Here is an 18,534-nt window from a genome sequence, read left to right on the forward strand (position 1 = left end):
AAATAATAAGACAATAGTTTATTTACCACATCAATCAATAATGTAAAAAGAAGTGGGGGAAATCGGATGAAATATACATAATCACAGTGTCATTACTAAACAAAGTGAACATAAATATTATTCCATCAGTGGTATGATAACTATCTGGTTTACATTATGTACTGGAATATTAGGTCATTAGATTCCAATCTGACCTCAGGTACTTTTCACGTAAAAAAACATACAAATATTTACCTCACACCGAGTCATTTTATCTTGTTTAATTATTTGTCATTATAATTTGGTGCCAGATTTCAAATTCCTGAATATTTAAAACCGCACTTGTTCAACCAGTTAAATGACTGGTTAAATGTCTCAAGTACAATCCCTATTTAATAAGATGGTCACACATCAATAACAATCATACGTTCTATTGATGACAATGCAACACTAGGAAACATACAAGAACATATTTAAAACTGCACAGCCGAGTACTCTTCTGGATGACCCCATCAACTTCCACTAAAAAGGAGGATTGAATTCTACCATAATTGCATCTTCAAAATAAACTGGAAGCCTTTGGCCAAAACGGAAATTACAGTTCTTCAAAAAGCATTCACACTCACAACAAACATTCAAATATGCCTTCTCAGAAGCTCACAGGGCAACAGTTTGACTCCCTGATCAAACGTTGTGGTCCTGTCTCGCTAACAGAAGCTCTCTGCTCTGAGGCGCTCATATCACACGTGTAAACTGCTGGGTTGGCAAGTAAATATGGATTTAGGTTTCATCTTTCACTTTCTACTACAAACCAATGTTCCATGTTCTTTCACTAGTCATTTTTTTTCAATAGTAGTATCTCAAGGTTTTATTAGGGAATAGAATGATCAACATTGTGAAAGTAAAGGAAACAAGCTTAAAATGTACTAAATCAATTCAATATCCGTTCTATTCATAAGCTCTGCCTTTAATCTGTTATTAATTTTGTTTGACTAGATCAATTGAAGCATTTATTTACCGGAATAAATTATCTGGGTCAAAACAGAGGGCCTAATGTGATTATACTAGAGTATCTATACAAGTAAATAGCACAAACAATTCCTCTGCCTTGCATACAACACAATGAGTAATACACACTCTCCCCATCAAATACAATCAGCTTAACACAACGCCATTCTCTCTAAAAACCTCCTTTGGAATCCCGTCCCTTTGAGATGTTGGCGTTGCAGAGACGCACATGATGCCTCACAGCCTCTCAGAAGCTGAAATCATTTGGAGCCCCAGTTGGTGTGAAATGAACAGATGTGTGAAAGGCAGAGAAACTAAAGCAGCTCCATCTTCAGTCTCCATAATGAGACTGCCACACGTGGCTCCAGCAACCATGTAGCCTTGGGCACCCAATCCCTTTTCCCAGTGAAAGACAAAAAGAGAAGACGAGTAAAGGAGGGTGGGGAGGGGGGGGCAGTGTAAAGACTGAATGAAATGCTCATTAATAGTTGGCAACAGGACAGACGGCAGTAGAGATAGGAAGGAGATGGGGTCTGACAGGAGAAACTGGAGAGGCAGGATTCCACTTTACAGGTAGATATTCAACAGTGGCCACACAAACCACCTTCAAAGAAAAAGGGAAAATAGCCACAACATGGATGCCATCCTCCATTTCCACCTGACATCGGAACATGTTTCACCATATCTACACCTACGTACAGTATGTACACTTCAGCAATGGCTTGACTTCTTTTTTTGCTTCTCAAAGTCTCAATGATACAGTAGAAAAAGTGACATTTCCCACTGAACACTCCTGTGCATACAGTTCTGAGTTGGTTTCATGAAATTAAAGTCTAAGGGCTTCTTTGTGGTCGACCTTTGTGAAGTTGCATGTGATAGTGCAGCTTTTTGATAAGGCACTGTTACTAGTGTCTACTATCAACAGCAATCAGGCTCTCTCTCTCATACACACCAGGACCCTGGCTAAGTATCTGCTTCCATATACTACTGGACACAGAAAGTAGAATTTCTGCAAACAAAATGTTTCCGCTGAACCATCACAGAGCACATTCCCTTTGAGAATATAAAACAATGGAAGTAGGATAGCAGAGGACATCTTGATATAGATGGGTCAATGAAACAACGCCCGTTTGCAGCAGTGTCAGTAGGGTTTCACTTGTGGAAGGAGCAGCTGAGAGATCGGTCTTCTATTTCTGCTTTACCATGTCACTGCCTAATAGTGAACGACATAGACATACTGTTGAACGTTTTACATACAAATCAAAACATCCTCAGTGTCCATGCCGACCATCGTTATTCTGACCATCTATGAATTGCATAGGGCCTGTACCAGGTACTGGAGACTTGGAGATCTGACGCATTAGTGTTAATGCTAGAAGACTGACAGGCCCGGAAGAAATAGACATCTGTAAAGACTACGTTGGAACAAGCTTTTTTTACAATAAAAGTCACTTAGCTATATATATAAAACCAAGACAAAGAAACTGTCGTGCTGACGATCCAAGCAAAGCCATAGGTTGCCATAAGTCACAGGCACCTGGAGAGGTCTCGTCTATGGAGTAGTTTGAAGAGTTTTCTCCATTAGTAGTTTTTCATGCAATGCTCAGGGCAGGAGAGATCTACTGAGGGCCTCACCGCTACTGTCAATCTGGAAGTCTTGCAGTCAGGGAGAAGGGATGGGAGTGGCTTGTTGAACTGTCTCTGTGCATCTGGTGGCATGTCAAATCAGATAAGAATAGTCTCTCGTCCACCATTAGTTGGTTGCTTGTCCGTCATCCAGCTCAGATTCTGATTCATGTTCCCTTTAAGACCCACAGACCAGGAAGTGAGAAGACTGCTGAAACGGGATCCCCCAGCTAGTGGGTCTTGTCCTTGACTGGGATGGACGTCTCTACGTCAGTCTCGGGGGAGGCCAGGGGCGGGACTTTGGGAGTAGGTGGCTTCTCCTCCTTGGGGCAAGAGCTCTTCTCAGGGGTTTCTGCGATGCTGGGCTTGGTGTCATCAGGAGTGTGCTCGTTGGGGATGAGTGGAGCTGTGGTTTTCTACAGATGAGAAATTGAGCCAATCAGCATCAAGATAAATGGTTACACATTATATATTCTAGCCTACTGAGGGTTTCTTTCTGCCTTGTGGGAGACTGTATGTGTGTTTCCAGAGTGTACGGCCAGGAACAAAATGGCAGCCGTGGAAGGAAAGGGGCAGAACGGTTATGACAGTGAGCCACACAGTGCATTAAGAGTATCTCTCTCTCTCTCTCAAAAAAAAACCTCTTTCAGTTCAGCAGCGCATTATTCTTCTTGCACACCTCCTATGCTCTCCTCCACTCCATTCTGGCTCTCTCTGTAATTGATTTAGGCTGTCTTTTATGCATGCTCACTGTACTATACTCAGTGTCTGGCAGGCTGGAACCAGTTTAGTGCCAGACACACAAACAGTGATGAAAAAGAGTATGTGCGTGTGTGTATTTTTATAGTGTATGTGTGTGCTTGTGTGTGTATATTCTTGTGGATGCGTGTGTGCGTGTGTGTGTGTGTGTGTGTGTGCTTACTGTGGTTTGTGGGACTGGGTTGCTGCCTTTGGTGGCAGCCTCAGCAGCAGGGACTGGAGGAGCAGATGGATCTTCCTGCATCAGCCCTCTTCTGTCCAAGACACTGGCAATGGAGACAGCACATCAGTCAACACAACACTCTATTCACCATGACAGAGAGAGGAGAGAGATGGAGGGAAAGAGCAGGAAGGTCTATAATTGAGAGTGGAATAATATTAAACAAAGAGGGAGGAAAACAAAGAGAGTTGGCAGTTATGGAGAGAGAGAGGGAGGAGAGGGAGGAGAGAGATATATACATTGCAATGGAGACAGAAGGGAATATTACTTGGGAAAGCAATGCTAGCTTGCTACTCCATGAATATCACTGTAGATCTGTCCAGATCTCCTCCAGTGTTCCTACCTGGGGTATGCAGGGCCACACAGAACCTCACAGCAGTTCTTCATCATGTTCTTGTGGCTGTAGGGGTTCTGCACTCGATTCTTCCCCGACCACGAGCCTTTGATCTGAACACAGAGAACAGGGACACACTGTGTTAGAGGACAAGGCCTCTGTAATGTCTTACCCACTCAGCCAGATGCTACCCATGTCCCAGATCTCACACACTGCCTACCAGAAAACCGGGGTGAATTGGATTTCCCTTCTGAAATAGAAGGGATTTGTGCTTATACCTTATTCAAATGCTCAGTTCCAATTTTATATCGCATTCCAACAGGGTTGAACCTGACTAGTAAAAACATCTGGCAGGGGAATGATTCCTGGTCAAAGTGTAAGCTAGGTGTGTGGTAAGCCTGAAGCATACTAACAAAATATTATTCAAATATTCTTTAGAATGTTAAACATTTCAGAGAAACAATATAAAGCCATTTTCCTAGAAAGAATTTCTTAGCACAGTGTGAGTTTTATTACCCGTTAAACACCCAGCCTGAATATTCAGCACACACAGACACACCTGGACGTGACAGAAATAGGCCAGACAATCTAATGGCCTCTGGTTCGACCCTTAGATATAGGTCAACACCAACCCGGGTGGTCTAGACAACCTCTCCTCATCCCTCAAGCCTGCATCAGCACTAACCCAGCTCCCTGTCTCCACCACCAGTGTCGCTCAATCCTCGAATGTGAGCTCTGTAAGGAACATGGAGCCTTGAGTGTTCCCCTGGGACACTGGACCAGTCGTGAGCCTGAAGGTGCCCTCTCCTTCTCACTCTCTCTCCCTCTCTCTCTCTCCCTCCCTCTTTCTCTCTCTATCCCACTCCTCCCCTCTCTCTCTCCATCACACGAGTGTGTTTGGCAGCGGGCCAAGCCCCTGCAGGTATTGATGTGTCTATTATTAGACCGATCACAGATCTAGATAGCCAGGCTGCCAGTCACTGTGCTCCAGAGCAACATTAGCACTGCGTTTTGCTCACCCAGCTTGTTGCCACTTAAAACAAGGCTGCAAGCCAGGCGGGGAGGAAGGGGACAATACACTAATCATTACAGTAGAGCGTACAAGCAGAAGAGCTCTGTAGATTTCAGCTGCAACCGCCCACCTACTGCCATCACCATCTTCTCTAGAGACTCTGTGCTGATGAATCAGGGCTAACAAAAGGCACAGATGAATATATATTTACACACACACACACTCACCCAAGTACAGACAAACTTACAGTACACACTGCACTACCCTGGTGTGGCATGCCATGTCAACACATTGTTGTGAGTCTCCCACCACTAACAACAGAAGTGTATGGGCAGTGGAATTTATAATGTATAGAGGGATATTAGAAGAAGAAAAGTGCCCATTCCAATTCTAAGGCGTGTCTCTGAAAAACCGGTCAGATGTTTTAACCATTCATTACATTACAATTGCTAAACTGCACAAAGGGTTGTGCTGTTGCCAAGGCAATCCCTCACTGGCCTTCTGGAATGTTTACACCAACCCTAAGCAGGAACCTGTTTATCTTTCCAGCCACGTGGATGCCATGCTGGTGCACCTTGACACACACTCCGACTGAACAGAACTAAGAGCACCTGAGGTAAAGTAGGTACAAGTTCCCTCTGTTACAGCATTCTCATCCTAGTAAGGGTAAGCGCTGGGATTGGTCTACTGCAGTCCATAGGCCATGATGGTATCACAGTTTGGCTGAGTGAGGGAACGATACTCACGTCCTCATTGGTGGTCTGGTTGAGGGAGATCAGGTAGGTGTGGAAGCCGGTCAGTCCCACCACTGACCACAGGGTGAAGAAACACACCAGCACTTCCAGCACAGTGGGCTCCAGTTAAGGAAACATCGATACAGAGGTGGAGCCTCAAAAGTCATCTCCTTCCCTTCATGACCTCTGATCAGTAAATGACTGTGATCTAGTTTACAACAGTAAGGTTGAGGAAAGGAGATGAGGAAAGGAACCTATTTAGAAGTATTGGTATTGGCAGGCGGCAGGTTCTCAAGTCCACCTAAAATGTCAACAATTGTTTTACACCCAATATGACCGCTCAGGATTGTATTAGTCACACTGCACACATAAAATGCACCTTCAGAGTTACTTGGTGTTTCAAGGCAAAGGATATGTCCCAGGTGTATCCTTCAGAGTATTCACAAATCCAGAGTCCACTGAGCCTGTGGAGAAAAGACAAATATTATGAACCTTTCAAAATAAAACACACACACACTTCTGAAAAGACTGTCCTGTTCTTATTCATCTCCCTCACTCCACACCATGAATAAGAAACCATTCAAATAAATTTAACATGACATTAGAGACACGCCGCAGCCTAAATTAACACCAAAGGCCTGAAGCAAATGATCTTGACTATAAACTGTGTTTTCCCTGGCTCCAGGCCTCCCTCGTCTGCTCACTGCTCCTCCTCCCACTGCCTGTCTGGAGGTCTGGAGCAGGGAACTGGGAGATGAGAGGAGCAGCCTGTCATCCAAGAAGTTATTGGTGCGTGACACCACGCTCCACAGAAACCTGCACTCAACCAGGTCTCCATAACATTTCATCAGGAAATCTGTGAAGGTGTGTGTGTGTGTGTGTGTATGAGATTCCATACAGAGGCATGGCATCAGTCACTGTCATTCTTGTTCTGTCACCTTCCTCTAACTGTCAGTATGTCACAATCTCTCCCAGTCACCTGTCATGTCTTCTCCAGAATTCCACCCCCTATCCCAGGATACTCACGTAGCACCACATGGACAATGTCGAAGGTAAAGATGTAGATGGTGAGCAGGGACAGGGACAGGGTGAACAGGTAGAAGTAGCGGTAGTTTCTTTTGCCCACACAGTTGCCCACCCACGGACAGTGATGGTCAAACCGGTCTGGGGAGGGACAGAGAGAAAGAGGTTAAATATGACACAGCCATGTGTTTAGTGTAGGGGACATGGTAGTAAAGTCCCATTACTTTAGAAAATATTACAGTATAAAACTACTGTTTTATATTACTTTTATAATCCACCTTTAAAAAGAGTCATTCTCTGAGGTCATTCTCAAAAAGAAAAGAAAAAAAAAGAGCAGAATGTTTGTGGGTAACAGGAGCCTGTTTCCTGTTGTCTGGTCTAAACATAGTGACCACCGCACCCTCTCCTGACTCTCTGAACAAGAGCCAGACTGCTGGGACGAGCTGGGCTTACTGAGGAAGACATCTTGCCTCCAGCACAAGACAACACCCCACACCCAGGATGAGGTTTCACAACACTATTTACTCTGCAAGTCACTGGCACCTAGGTGCGCGTGTCTCTGAATGTTAATTATGAGGAACAAAACTAAGGGAATTAGTCACATTTGTGTAGTCATACATTGAATGTTGTAGATGTATATAATTGATATAATTGACCTAATTTAAGTTTTGCTAGATATCAAGTTTTGGTGAATATAGGTCTGAGTGGGAAACTAATGATACCATGCTGCTATATCCACAACAGCCCATTTTGTCCAGGGAATATTTATATGACTGCACATTTAGATATGGGAGGAACCAACTAGTCAAGGGGAGAAGCAAACATCCTGAAGCTCTATAGGTGGAGGCAGGCTGCTGTGTCACGCTGGGTGTGTGGGGAGCAGACACACTGCAGCAGGTGTATGTACAGCCCACACAGACTGCCCTGTGTTCACTATGACTGAGCAAATCTACACACACAGCCTCCACTGTTTCCTCTCATATCACTACATTCCTCGTGTGTATGTGTGTGTGTGTGTACTGTATGTGTATTTCTCAGATGGTCAAACACCATATTAGCAGCCATCTTATACTTCAAATGCACCCTTCAGTCAGCGCCAGCTAAATGACTGTTGTTCTGCACAGTAAAAATGGTACAGTCATGTACACGCATCCATATCCAAAAGACGTTCCAAATATGACATGGCTGAAAAGAGACCGTTTTTATACAAAAGGTTATACAATGTCCCTTCACGACAAATTTCAAAAGCTTCTCAACAGATTATAAAGCCAGTTTTCCAAAGCCATCGAGGAGGGTGAATATGAGGAGGAAAGGTCACACTCTTACTTTATCAACTACAGCTAATATTCACTTGTATGTCTTTGTTCATGAGGGAACACAATTGTACAGTTATATTAACTACAATTTTCAACAACTATATCTGGGTCATCAAACCCACTAAGTAGTGGTGATGTGTGTGTGTGGGGGGGGGGGGGCAAGACTCTTCCTCTTTCTTACCCACACAGTTGTCACAGATGCTGCAGTGAGAGGCTCGGGGGGGCCTGAAGATCTTGCAGGTGTAACAATACTTGAGCTTGACAATCTGGTTGTTGATCTGGACGTTACGGATCCGAGGTGGGGGGCGTTGGCCCGCAGGGACGTTTCCATTGGCTGCCTCTGGGGAAGACAAAGGAAACCACAGACATCAACAACAGACGGCCATTTTGGAACGATTTGACAACGTGTCCGTACTATCTACACATTTGCATCCAGTACAGCTTTTTCCACAGCAACAATTCTTCGGTTATCAAAACCAACACTGCTTTGGCTACAAGACATGGACATTCTCTCCTGTCTTCAATCATCTCCACACAGTGGCACATCCTCATTTATCAAGTGTTGCCATGTAACCAAGGGTTACGCACAGGAAGGAATTCAGCCTCCATCTATGAGACCAGCACACACCCAGGGTCTTAACCCAGGCTTGAGCCCCTGATTGGGGTGATCTACAGCAGCACGCTGGGAGACGGAGGCCCCAAAGGCAGGGAGAAGATGAAGGGTTTGGGAAGCGCACACATGAATCAGAGCTGCTGAACCTTGAGCATGTCAGAGATGGGCACGCCTCAGCCAAAGGACCTCAGCAGGCGGCGCATGTGTTTTTATTTTTTTTACGATGATCTGTTATTATAGCAAGGATGTAAATATTATTCATAAGCCAGGATTAGTGAACGGAAGATATGTCTTGCTGTGTCAGAGGGTGACATGCCTGCTTATCTGCAAGTTTAACATGAGTGGGGTATAATAATGGAATATATACGTATGTTCTCAGGGTAATAAGTACCAGTATAGGTAAAGAGGGAGCTGACAGCCTTTAACAAAATCATATATTTACTGTTTGAAATGAAAGCCCTATCCAACTAAAGCAGCTGCAAAGTAAGCCCCTGGACCTTAGCACCAGTAGGGCAGGACCTATTCATGAAGCCATGCGGTACACAAGTGATGTTCATGCCCCATTCCCTGATAGGAAATGTAAAGATCAATACAGCTCACAATGAAAGTGGACAGAAGAGATTAACTCCGTGACAAATGCAGTATCAAATACAATTACCAAGTATTAATAGTAATAATAGTAAGTATTTTTTGCAGCAGTAGCAGCATTTTGAGCGAAACAATGAACAATAAATAAATGAACAATCTGTCTTTTGTGGGGAATGAGGCTACTCTCTAGGGGAGCTGGTCTTCCTCATGTAATGCAGGAGTAGGTCTCTCCTCCTATTAGCATTCCTCTGGGGGCCAGTCACTAAAAGGCTGAAGTGACGAAGCATTGAACCAGGAGTGTGTGTGTGTGTGTGGGGGGGGGGGGGGGGGGGGTGTCTTAATAAACTGAAAATTTTTCTAAAACACAGCCCCAATACCAGCCTCCTCAGCACAAACCCTTGTAGATGGTCTGTAGGGCTCAACTACACTTCCCCTTAATACCCTCCACCCCGAATATCCACATCTGGCTAAAGACTAGTGTCTGTGTTCTCTTTAGATCAAGCACAGCCAGTACTAGAAGGTTATCCATTAGCATCAATCTCAACCAGGCTGTCCTGGAGTGGGTGAGTCAGAGCAGTGACGAGCAGAGAGCAGTGACGAGCAGAGAGCCCTTTCCTCAGGGGACCACCTGCACTAGCCCTCATTTCCGGCCCCCCTTAGTCATCTGGAGGGGCGATGTGGCCACTCTTCCCACCTACGCCCCTCGTCCCTAATGAGAGAGAGGACAGGGGACAAGTGAAGGGCATCGTGAATCTTCCCCACGACAACGACAGCACAAGCCGCACACTGAGCAGCCAGGCAGAGGGGGGGTGGGGTGGGGGTGGGGAGGTTGGGAGATGAGGGAATGGATGGGGGGGGGAAGGGGAGGGAGATTGGGCTGTGGCAAAGCAGCAGACTGCAGAGGGGTGTTTTTGTCCAGCAAAGAGAGCAGGGACTGAAAGGCCCCACTAGGGGGCAGTCATCTCAACCACACCCTAGTTCATACATCCAAAAGCAGGCAGGCAGGGTGTGTTGAGTCTGGACAAACATCAAGGTAGGTCACTAAGGACTAAACTTGGAGAGAATATAAATGGGTTTTGGCTGTGGCTTCATTATTAATACATAGGCTCTGTCGTCTGGGTAATGAGAAATGCAGGATGCATCGCCGGGAGGCAATCCTTACAACTCTAGGTATGGCTCGGCCACTTTGGATTGGAGGAGAAAGTTCGGAACAATGCGGGTGGGGGGGGTCAAGGGGATCAGCACAGAATACACGGATGAGGGGACACAACCGAAAGCAAAGGAAAGGAAAGCATAATATGAATAAACCAGCAGGCCGGGGCTGTCTATGCACTGCTCAACACCACCGGGCTCTGCAGTATTCATGTCCACGAAACGATTTTCACATCACTTGCCCCTCTCCTACACAGCAGAGCAAGGTGGGGGTCAGCCTCCGGGGTGACACTGGCTAGGATGAGTCACACGGTAGGACTGGATGATGCGCTGACACGGGAGGAGGGAGAGTGGTGGTGGTGTGGGGGGGGAGTGGGTTCTTGTAAAAGTCGATAGCCTGGGGATGTCATTTTGTACAGATAGCAATCTAAAAAAGACGGATGGGTGAACTGACCTATCTCCATCTCGATGAAGGTGGCCTCCTCAGGCAGGGCTCGCGGCAGGACGCCCGGGTCGCTGAAGCTGGTCCTCAGGAGCATGGCCATGACAAACAGGAAGAGCAGGGCAGCAAACACAGGGATGGCAGGAGACAGGTGGATGGCCAGGTACGGACACCTGCAGGAGGAGAGGGGAGAGGCAAGCTTAACAAATAGTATTTTTGTCCACAAAGCCGGGGACTAACTAAAAGAAAACAGAGCTTGGTACATTGTAGGTTAACATACTTTCGTATTTTCATGTAGCTATAAACTAGTGGCAGCAATTCTGTTTCATGGCCAAACCTCATCCAATTTTGAATTAGAGACAGAAAATTACAGCGTCGTGCCCTCAATTTCACACCCGCGCTAAACAACCTCAATCTGATATAATATGAACATATTTTAGCAAAAAAGCCAATCTAAATTCTCTTTATGACAGTGGAAAATAAGCCTACAGAGATAACCACCACAACATGAGAGCCATACAAACTCAACGAATTCACACGAGAGACCTTCCTAGAACCGTCAACACAAGAGCAGACCTACACAGTGGTGAAGCTGAGGAGGTCAGTGTAAAACACTGTTGGAGCGCTCGCTCTGCCCTTCCCTGAAGGCCTCTCTACAGCCATGCCGCTGACGCCACGGTGTCCATGAGTAAACACCCACAGGGGGCGGCCATGTTTACTTGTGCCACACATTGCCCCTCCAGAGGGCAGGGACACATTAGCTTGAGTCCAGCTGGCACACAGGCAGTCCTGCAAAGCCCTCTCCCTGGTCAGGGAGGTGGGCAGTGGAGTGCTGCAGCAAAATTGGCACCACAGGTCTTTGCATGAGGATATTAATAGACAAGGCTGTACTGCATCCCTTGTGGAGATATCCCACATCCATAATGCATGGGTTATGTCATGTATGACTACAGTTTTTGATCTCACCATGCAACATCCTGCACATGTCCATGTGAGGGTTACACGGCAGACCAAGGCCTGCCTGCACAGCTGACTTCATGCAGTATGCAGGATTTGGGGACAGTCACTAACAGGGTACTTTAAAATTAGTTATGTAAAAACAAAAGATTTCTCTCTCTCATTTCAGTGCACGTGGTACTTAAACTTGGTAAATATCTTCAGGTGCCAACTTACTTACTTACTAATACATGAAACTGAGTGGAAATATCCAGAACGGTTGGAAACAATACAGTACACCTCAACTGTGAGCCCACACAGTAGGAACAAAGTGGACCTGTTTCTGTCTCTCTCTACAGATTAGACTGGTGTGTCTGCATATTTGTGCTCATGTTAAACAATGGCCCTCTACCTGCTGGACCGGTCTGATCACTAACCCTCAGCAGAGCTTCCGCTATCTAATGGAAAAAGTGAGCAGAGTTCAAATCAATAAAAATGTCCACTAGTCCCAGCCCTGAGATGAATGCCCGGAGCTCGCTCAGTTTGTTACTGCAGAGACAGCACAGGACAGACAGTCAATGCAGAGAGAGACAGAGAGAGTCAGAGAGAGAGAGAGAGAGAGAGAGAGAGAGAGAGTCAGAGAGAAACAGAGAGAGACAGAGAGAGACAGAGAGAGTCAGAGAGAGTCAGAGATAAACAGAGAGAGTCAGAGATAGACAGAGAGGCAGACAGGCAGGCAGTCTGGCAGCTCAGCCCAAGCCAGCAGTCTATTGATGATGCGTAGTCGCAGTCCTCATGACTGGTAAGCATTCTAGGCACACTTGGTCATCACTTCCCGTCGAGGCTCCATCCTCCCTGGACACCACTGACTCCAGGGTGGCACTCCCACCTTGTGAGTCCATCAATCAGCGAAAGATGAGCTAAACATATTGAAGATTTAAGCAGGGACTTTTTTTTCCTTTCTTCCATTTCGTGAACTCAGTTTTCATCAACAGTGCTATCAATCACATTCCGACCTGGCACTCCTTATCAGGATCCAAGTTCAGTTTAGTGTTGACGGGCGGGAGAGAAATTATTGATATGATAGTTTCATCTCATTTTCCACAGTGATTATTACTCTGTTGAGCAAGCTATACCTTCTCCAGCCCATATGCTGGTGTCATAATGGCCCATTCTTCTGTGTACACAGAGCAGAGATATAGCTTGGCTAACATTTCCTATGCAAAGGCCATTCTCCCACAGCATCTACCAGGAAGAAAAATAGGTAACCTGCAGTGTATCCCTGTAAACTCCCTTCCCAACAAAGAGTGAGGTGAATTTGCAGTCTGGACTTTGACCCATGACACTTAAGTCTGAACGCAACAGCAACTGTAGTTCAGAGGCCTCAGAAATGATCAATTTAGCAACTAGACAGCCAAACCTGAGCATGATCACCATGGGAGAGACATGACATGCCTTCATGATTCCTGACATTTTGCTTTTGCTCAGCATTTCATTTCATCTCTATTAATACTTAACATCCGGCTTCAGCCGCTGGAGACATGCGTTTCACTACAAATGAATTATGCACTTGCTGTGCCGGCAGATCTACAGCACACAGAGCCTGTGAAAACATCTCTCTTTCATGAGGACATCAGCCTAGCTCCTCTTTCTAGGGCACTGCAGACAAGCCAACACTATATACTACATTTGCCCTCCCTCTCTCCTCCGCACGGCCACAGGAAATTATTCTATAAATTGACTCCGCTCTGAACGTTGTGATCAGAGTCTTACTGATCCCTTTGGTGCAGACATCTCCAACGCCAGCTGTTGTCCTCTGACCTGCAGGCCATAGACTGACTCATGCCAGGACCAGTAGCTGCAGCCTGCAGATGACACAGCGCAGACCAGACACACACTTTTAAACCATTAAATTAATCCACACACCATGGGTGCAGATCAGAGCAGATACATTAAAAGCCACAGAGAGCTCAAATATTATAATCTGTGAGCATCAAATCTGCTATGCCATCTGAATTATGTAAAGGGTAATATTCCACTGCAGGGGGCAGAGAGTTCATTTAAGAAAGCTGAAACAAAATAAATCTTGTTAAAAGATTGGAGCTTTGTAGCTCCAAAAGAACAGAAATGTCCAACAGAACCCTTTAACTGGAATTCCCGGAACTGACCGGAAGATCCATTAACTTTAGGATAATGATTTGATTGCAGAACATGAAATTGCACACCAGTAACCTCTAACAGGGAGAAGAGAGGACCATGGCCTTCTAGAAGAGAAAAAAATCAATAAGCACAAAATAACCCACTACAGTGCCATCCCAACCTGCAAACTGAGCAGACACTAAAACGTTAGGCCCTGTATGTCCACAGTGCTTGAGAACACCTGTGTTCCAGCCCTTAGAAGGTGACATCATCTGGACAGAAGCAGTCTCCTGGGGTCCAGTGACACACACAGCTTCCATAACCAAGAAATGGAATAAGGGAGCAACAGGTATTATCATTCATAGACAAACCCAGTTATTGCAGAAAATGAGTATTTTTTTCAATAATAAGAAAAACTGCTCAGCCTTTCGTGAACAAAGACTAATACTTGTCAATAATGAAGAACCAGTGTTTTTTTTTTTTTTTTTTTACCAGAACATAAATCAGTGTCTTGACTGAGAGGCCGGCTGGAGGGGGAGGGGTCAGACTGGCCAGTCCATGAGATGGATGCCAGGGGGTCTCTGGGGTCTGTCACTACATCTGCTCTGGCCACCGTCACACCGCAAGATCAGCGCTCTGCACTGCGCATCGCCTCCTCCCTCCTAAAACTCAGGAGCTATCTGACAGGATGAGGGGGGCCGCTGGGATGGTGGCAATGGTTTCCCTCACCGGCCCTTTAACCTTTCATCGGCTGAAGCTATGGATGCAGCCCCATGCAGCCCCATTGGCCACTTATATTTTACTTATTGTATATTTTATTTTTTTGTATTCCACTTAGTATTGCTAGTTTATGTATCCTTAGTATAGTTAGACCACATATTTAAATTTAAGATTCCTATATGTTTACTGTATGCACCTTCCTGCCAAAGCAAATTCCTTGTCTGTGCAAACTTTCATGGCAAATAAATCCCATTCTGATTCTGATTCTGATGCGCAAAACAATTGACACACATGTGCAGGTGTACCCCTCTTGTTTTTCTCAGTTACACACGGACACATACCCCATCCTCACAGTGTCCTGGGTTAAACACACAAACAACACACTGGCCATGTGTGCCAGGCCCAGGCTTCTTCCTTGCTCCACAGAACGCCGTTATTCTCATTCTAACACAATCAAATACACACACGACTCAGTGAGCAGGTGACCAGCTCCATGGAGAGTACATCTGAACTCAGTACAGTACCAGCAAAGTCTTCTCAGAGCCAGAGGCTTCCATTCAAATCACGTAATGTTCACTGTAACACATCTGTAAAATCCCACTAAAACCAATAGAACACTGTTACTGAACACTAAGGAGGCAGTAAGCTCACATAGAAGGGATGCATTCTTCCAATCTTCTGAACCAATGATAAATGGAGCAAATGCTTTGTCACATCTTACATTGTCTTTGGTAAAAACCTAATTGGCCACTTATTTGCCTACTTTCCGCTCATTTCCGCAACTTAGTGTAGTTTCTATTTAGAGAACTCCCCCGCCCCTAGTCTGAAATGCTGATGGCTAATGATAAGATGTTTTGCCAGTTGTTCATGGAGTGTGGCCAGCCTGCCAACCAGAAAAGCCAGATCTCTGTTCTCTAGCTACTTCTTCACTTATTCCAGTCTCGTTAGTAATTAACAAAGTTGCCTGTTTGGTGGTTCTGGTGTATCATCTCAACAGAAACAGACCATCAAGAGCACAATGGTGTTTCTTTCTTGGTGTTTACAGTCCTTTTTGGTGCCGGCTTGTATTCTCCAAGGATACAAGCTGTTAAGTCGGTAAGATTGTTACTAAATAAGGAATGTCCAGCTCATGCCTGATACAAACTATAACAGACACCCTTGTGTCTAACATCTGCACATCTGTGTTTTTATCACTTGGAATCAATAGAACTGTTCGGCAGATACTCATATGAAACCCTTAAAGTATCAAAACCTTTTTCCCCTCTCTGTCCAGATTGCCATTACTCTGTCAGAGGTCTGAATCAGATACAGCTCAAATTGCCCCCTAATGGAGAGTTTAAAGTTACCCCCTCCCCTGTTTACCAGCTCAATCTCCGTCTTAATATCCTTCCCCCATGAGGGATAATTATGGGCAACTGTAATATGAACATAGCGTGCTAACGACCCTCCGTCCATTAGTCACTGCTGGGCCTCCTCCAAGCTAAGGCGGTTTAGCTGAGAGCAGCATCAGGCTGGTCTCTCTCTGCCCAGCTGAACAACGCAGCCTTCTGTCATGGCTCAGACGAGCACAGGCGGCCAGAGAGGGAAGGGCAGCCAGAGACGGGATAGGGATGGAGCGAGGGGAGGCCAGGGAGAGAAGGGTAGACAGGCCAGATGACTCAAGGGAGCAACAGACTATGGGTTATTTCAGCACTGTTCATCCTCTTGACTGGTTGATTACAACAGGCCTAGCAGCAGTGGACTAGCACCACAGCCTATCCTGTGCAGTCACTCGAGTGGATTTTGAAAATGTTGTTGTGGTTTGATAATGATCAGGATTACTACAGGATGTGACTGTCAAACTATGACAATAGGTTGTCCCTCGGGGACATGTTTCAGAGCCCCTGTATAATGATTACACCTCATGTTGTAAATGGTTCATCAACGCTCTGCATGCTCATAAACCCCCAACTGATGAGGCCTCTATACTCTTCATGAATCAGGGATCACAGGTCCAAACAACCAGGTGAAACTGCACCTACTACCACTAGTGATTACTGTCCAGATCTTGCTGGGTTGAGATAAGATATGCTATATGCTGAGAAGGCCCATTTTGCTGGACAATAGTAGAAGGCAATAAAATATTTAAGAGGTAGTCTTTGGTCAATAACAGTTCCCTTCCCACTCAAGCACTCAGTCATTGATTTTTGTCAGAAGAAATCTTTGGATGTGGGATTTAAACACACCATGCTGGATTTATATTGAGCAAAGACAGTGTAGTGGCCTTTAGGAATTGGCTTAGAGATCCAAATCAATTCACCAGACATAGGCATGCGCCCACCACATAACTTATGGGATAAACAGCAAATCATGTCAGAAAACAGCAGCCTACACAATAAAAGCATAGGATTTGATTAGGGCCTGGTGAACATTATTCAGTACATGACAAACATTTTTCAAGTATAGTCTACGCCTAAAATGTAATTTTGGCTACATCTGCTCAATATACTTACTCGAATGCAAAGAACAGAGAGCAGGTGCCGACGATGAGAAACATGGTTAGATAGAACACGCCTTTCTGCCGTGCCATCATCACTCGTCCGTCGCAACAGAAAGTATTTTTGCCAGGAAGCTTTTCCCATTTTCGCACCTTCCGTGATATCATTACCGCCGACATGGTGATAATTCTTCAACAGTCCAGTTCATGAAATTAGGTCCATAGGCCACCGCTTCTCAGGCCCAATTAGCCTACAATATTTACAGCGCGTTTTAAAAGGAAAATTGGTTCAATTGCATTTGTCAAGCGTTCATAAGCTATTCACCCACGCCATTTCGCGTACAATCAATTTGTTGATGTGGGCTAACCTACTGCTTCTTTTTAAAATGTGGTAGCCTGGTTCACTACTTCACTGTTGGGCGCAATCAACAAGCAACACATTTGTTGACAACAATAAATGGTTGAGGTATAAATCCTTTGTGTCTCTAAAAGCATATGGTGGTTAAGCCTATTTTTCTGTAGAAGTGTCGTATATATTGAAAATGCATCAATCCATATTTTCTGCGATCAAAGTTCTCTTCTTAGTGCCCCACCTCCTTCCAGTGCCAGAGGACACCCATAGCCTACTAGATAAGAAACACAATCAAGATCCTTGTTTGTCCCTTGAACACAGCACTGTGTCTAAATGTTATCCAAATGCTTGCGGCAGATCCTCTCGGCCTGGAGGGTAAGAATCCAATATTGGTTCTGTTGGCATCGGAGGAGTGGACCTTGACCGGTTGACATTCATATCATCCTCACACACTGTAAATGTTCAGAAACACGCTCTGCAATCTGCTCCCCGTCATTTGAATGAAGTTGGTATTATAATGCTATGTAAAAGGCTCAATACTTTATATTTACAATATCTCAACGACCTAAATATATATGTTTTAAATGTCCTAGTCTAAATTGTAAGGTGTTGCCTCTATTCGCTGTGCTGGTTTCCCGCAGGATGCGAGGCTGTCTCGTTTAATCAATGGGAGAAGGAAACACGCCTAGATTGAAACATTTTTATCTTAAAGGGCCAGAACAGGTGAATAAGCTCTATGAACAAAGGAACCTTAATCTGCAGGATTTGTTTGAAATACTTTTCTTTCAATCGTTTCTATTAAAACAACCCAATTCAAGACTATAACCCTAAATACATAATTCCGAGGAACACTGACTCACAAAGGTCGTTGGTGGTTGAATGTTCTTGTATCATTCCAATGACTCATTGTGGTTTTAACAATAGCAAATCTAGGGATAGTGATTGGATCTGCATCTATTAATTCAAGAATACTCTGATTACTATATTTTACAATATCTCCCTGATGATGTGCAAATTTAAAGACAAAGAGATATACTAGCCCAACATAATTGTTACAAACAGTGAAGGCGCTTAACCTAACACCACTGTGTGAGGCGAGAGAGTC

At 44.9% G+C, this 18,534-nt stretch overlaps 1 protein-coding gene across 1 annotated transcript; it reads right to left on the reverse strand.

Annotated features, from left to right (window-relative positions):
* Positions 1-3: 3 nt before the first annotated feature.
* zdhhc9 (zinc finger DHHC-type palmitoyltransferase 9) lies at positions 4-18,088 on the reverse strand. The gene is made up of 9 exons (XM_047028078.1): positions 17,094-18,088; positions 10,819-10,979; positions 8,193-8,351; positions 6,699-6,836; positions 6,088-6,136; positions 5,685-5,787; positions 3,936-4,039; positions 3,536-3,638; positions 4-3,029 (listed from the first exon to the last, which is right to left on the reverse strand). Exons 1-9 carry the CDS (start codon positions 17,255-17,257, stop codon positions 2,844-2,846), a joined length of 1,167 nt encoding a protein of 388 aa, XP_046884034.1. The 5' UTR covers positions 17,258-18,088; the 3' UTR covers positions 4-2,843.
* Between the last annotated feature and the right edge of the window lie 446 nt (positions 18,089-18,534).

This window comes from Hypomesus transpacificus, chromosome 1 (genome assembly GCF_021917145.1).
Source record: "Hypomesus transpacificus isolate Combined female chromosome 1, fHypTra1, whole genome shotgun sequence".
NCBI classification, from domain to species: Eukaryota; Metazoa; Chordata; class Actinopteri; order Osmeriformes; family Osmeridae; genus Hypomesus; species Hypomesus transpacificus.

Excerpts from the sequence above, each read along its gene's own strand:
- zdhhc9 (XM_047028078.1), bottom strand. The coding sequence starts at position 17,257 with ATGTCGGCGGTAATGATATCACGGAAGGTGCGAAAATGGGAAAAGCTT. Across the intron at positions 6,137-6,698 it reads CATTGTCCATGTGGTGCTAC|GCTCAGTGGACTCTGGATTT; the intron begins GTGAGTATCCTG and ends TTTTCTCCACAG. Across the intron at positions 3,639-3,935 it reads TGTGGCCCTGCATACCCCAG|TGTCTTGGACAGAAGAGGGC; the intron begins GTAGGAACACTG and ends CTCCATTGCCAG.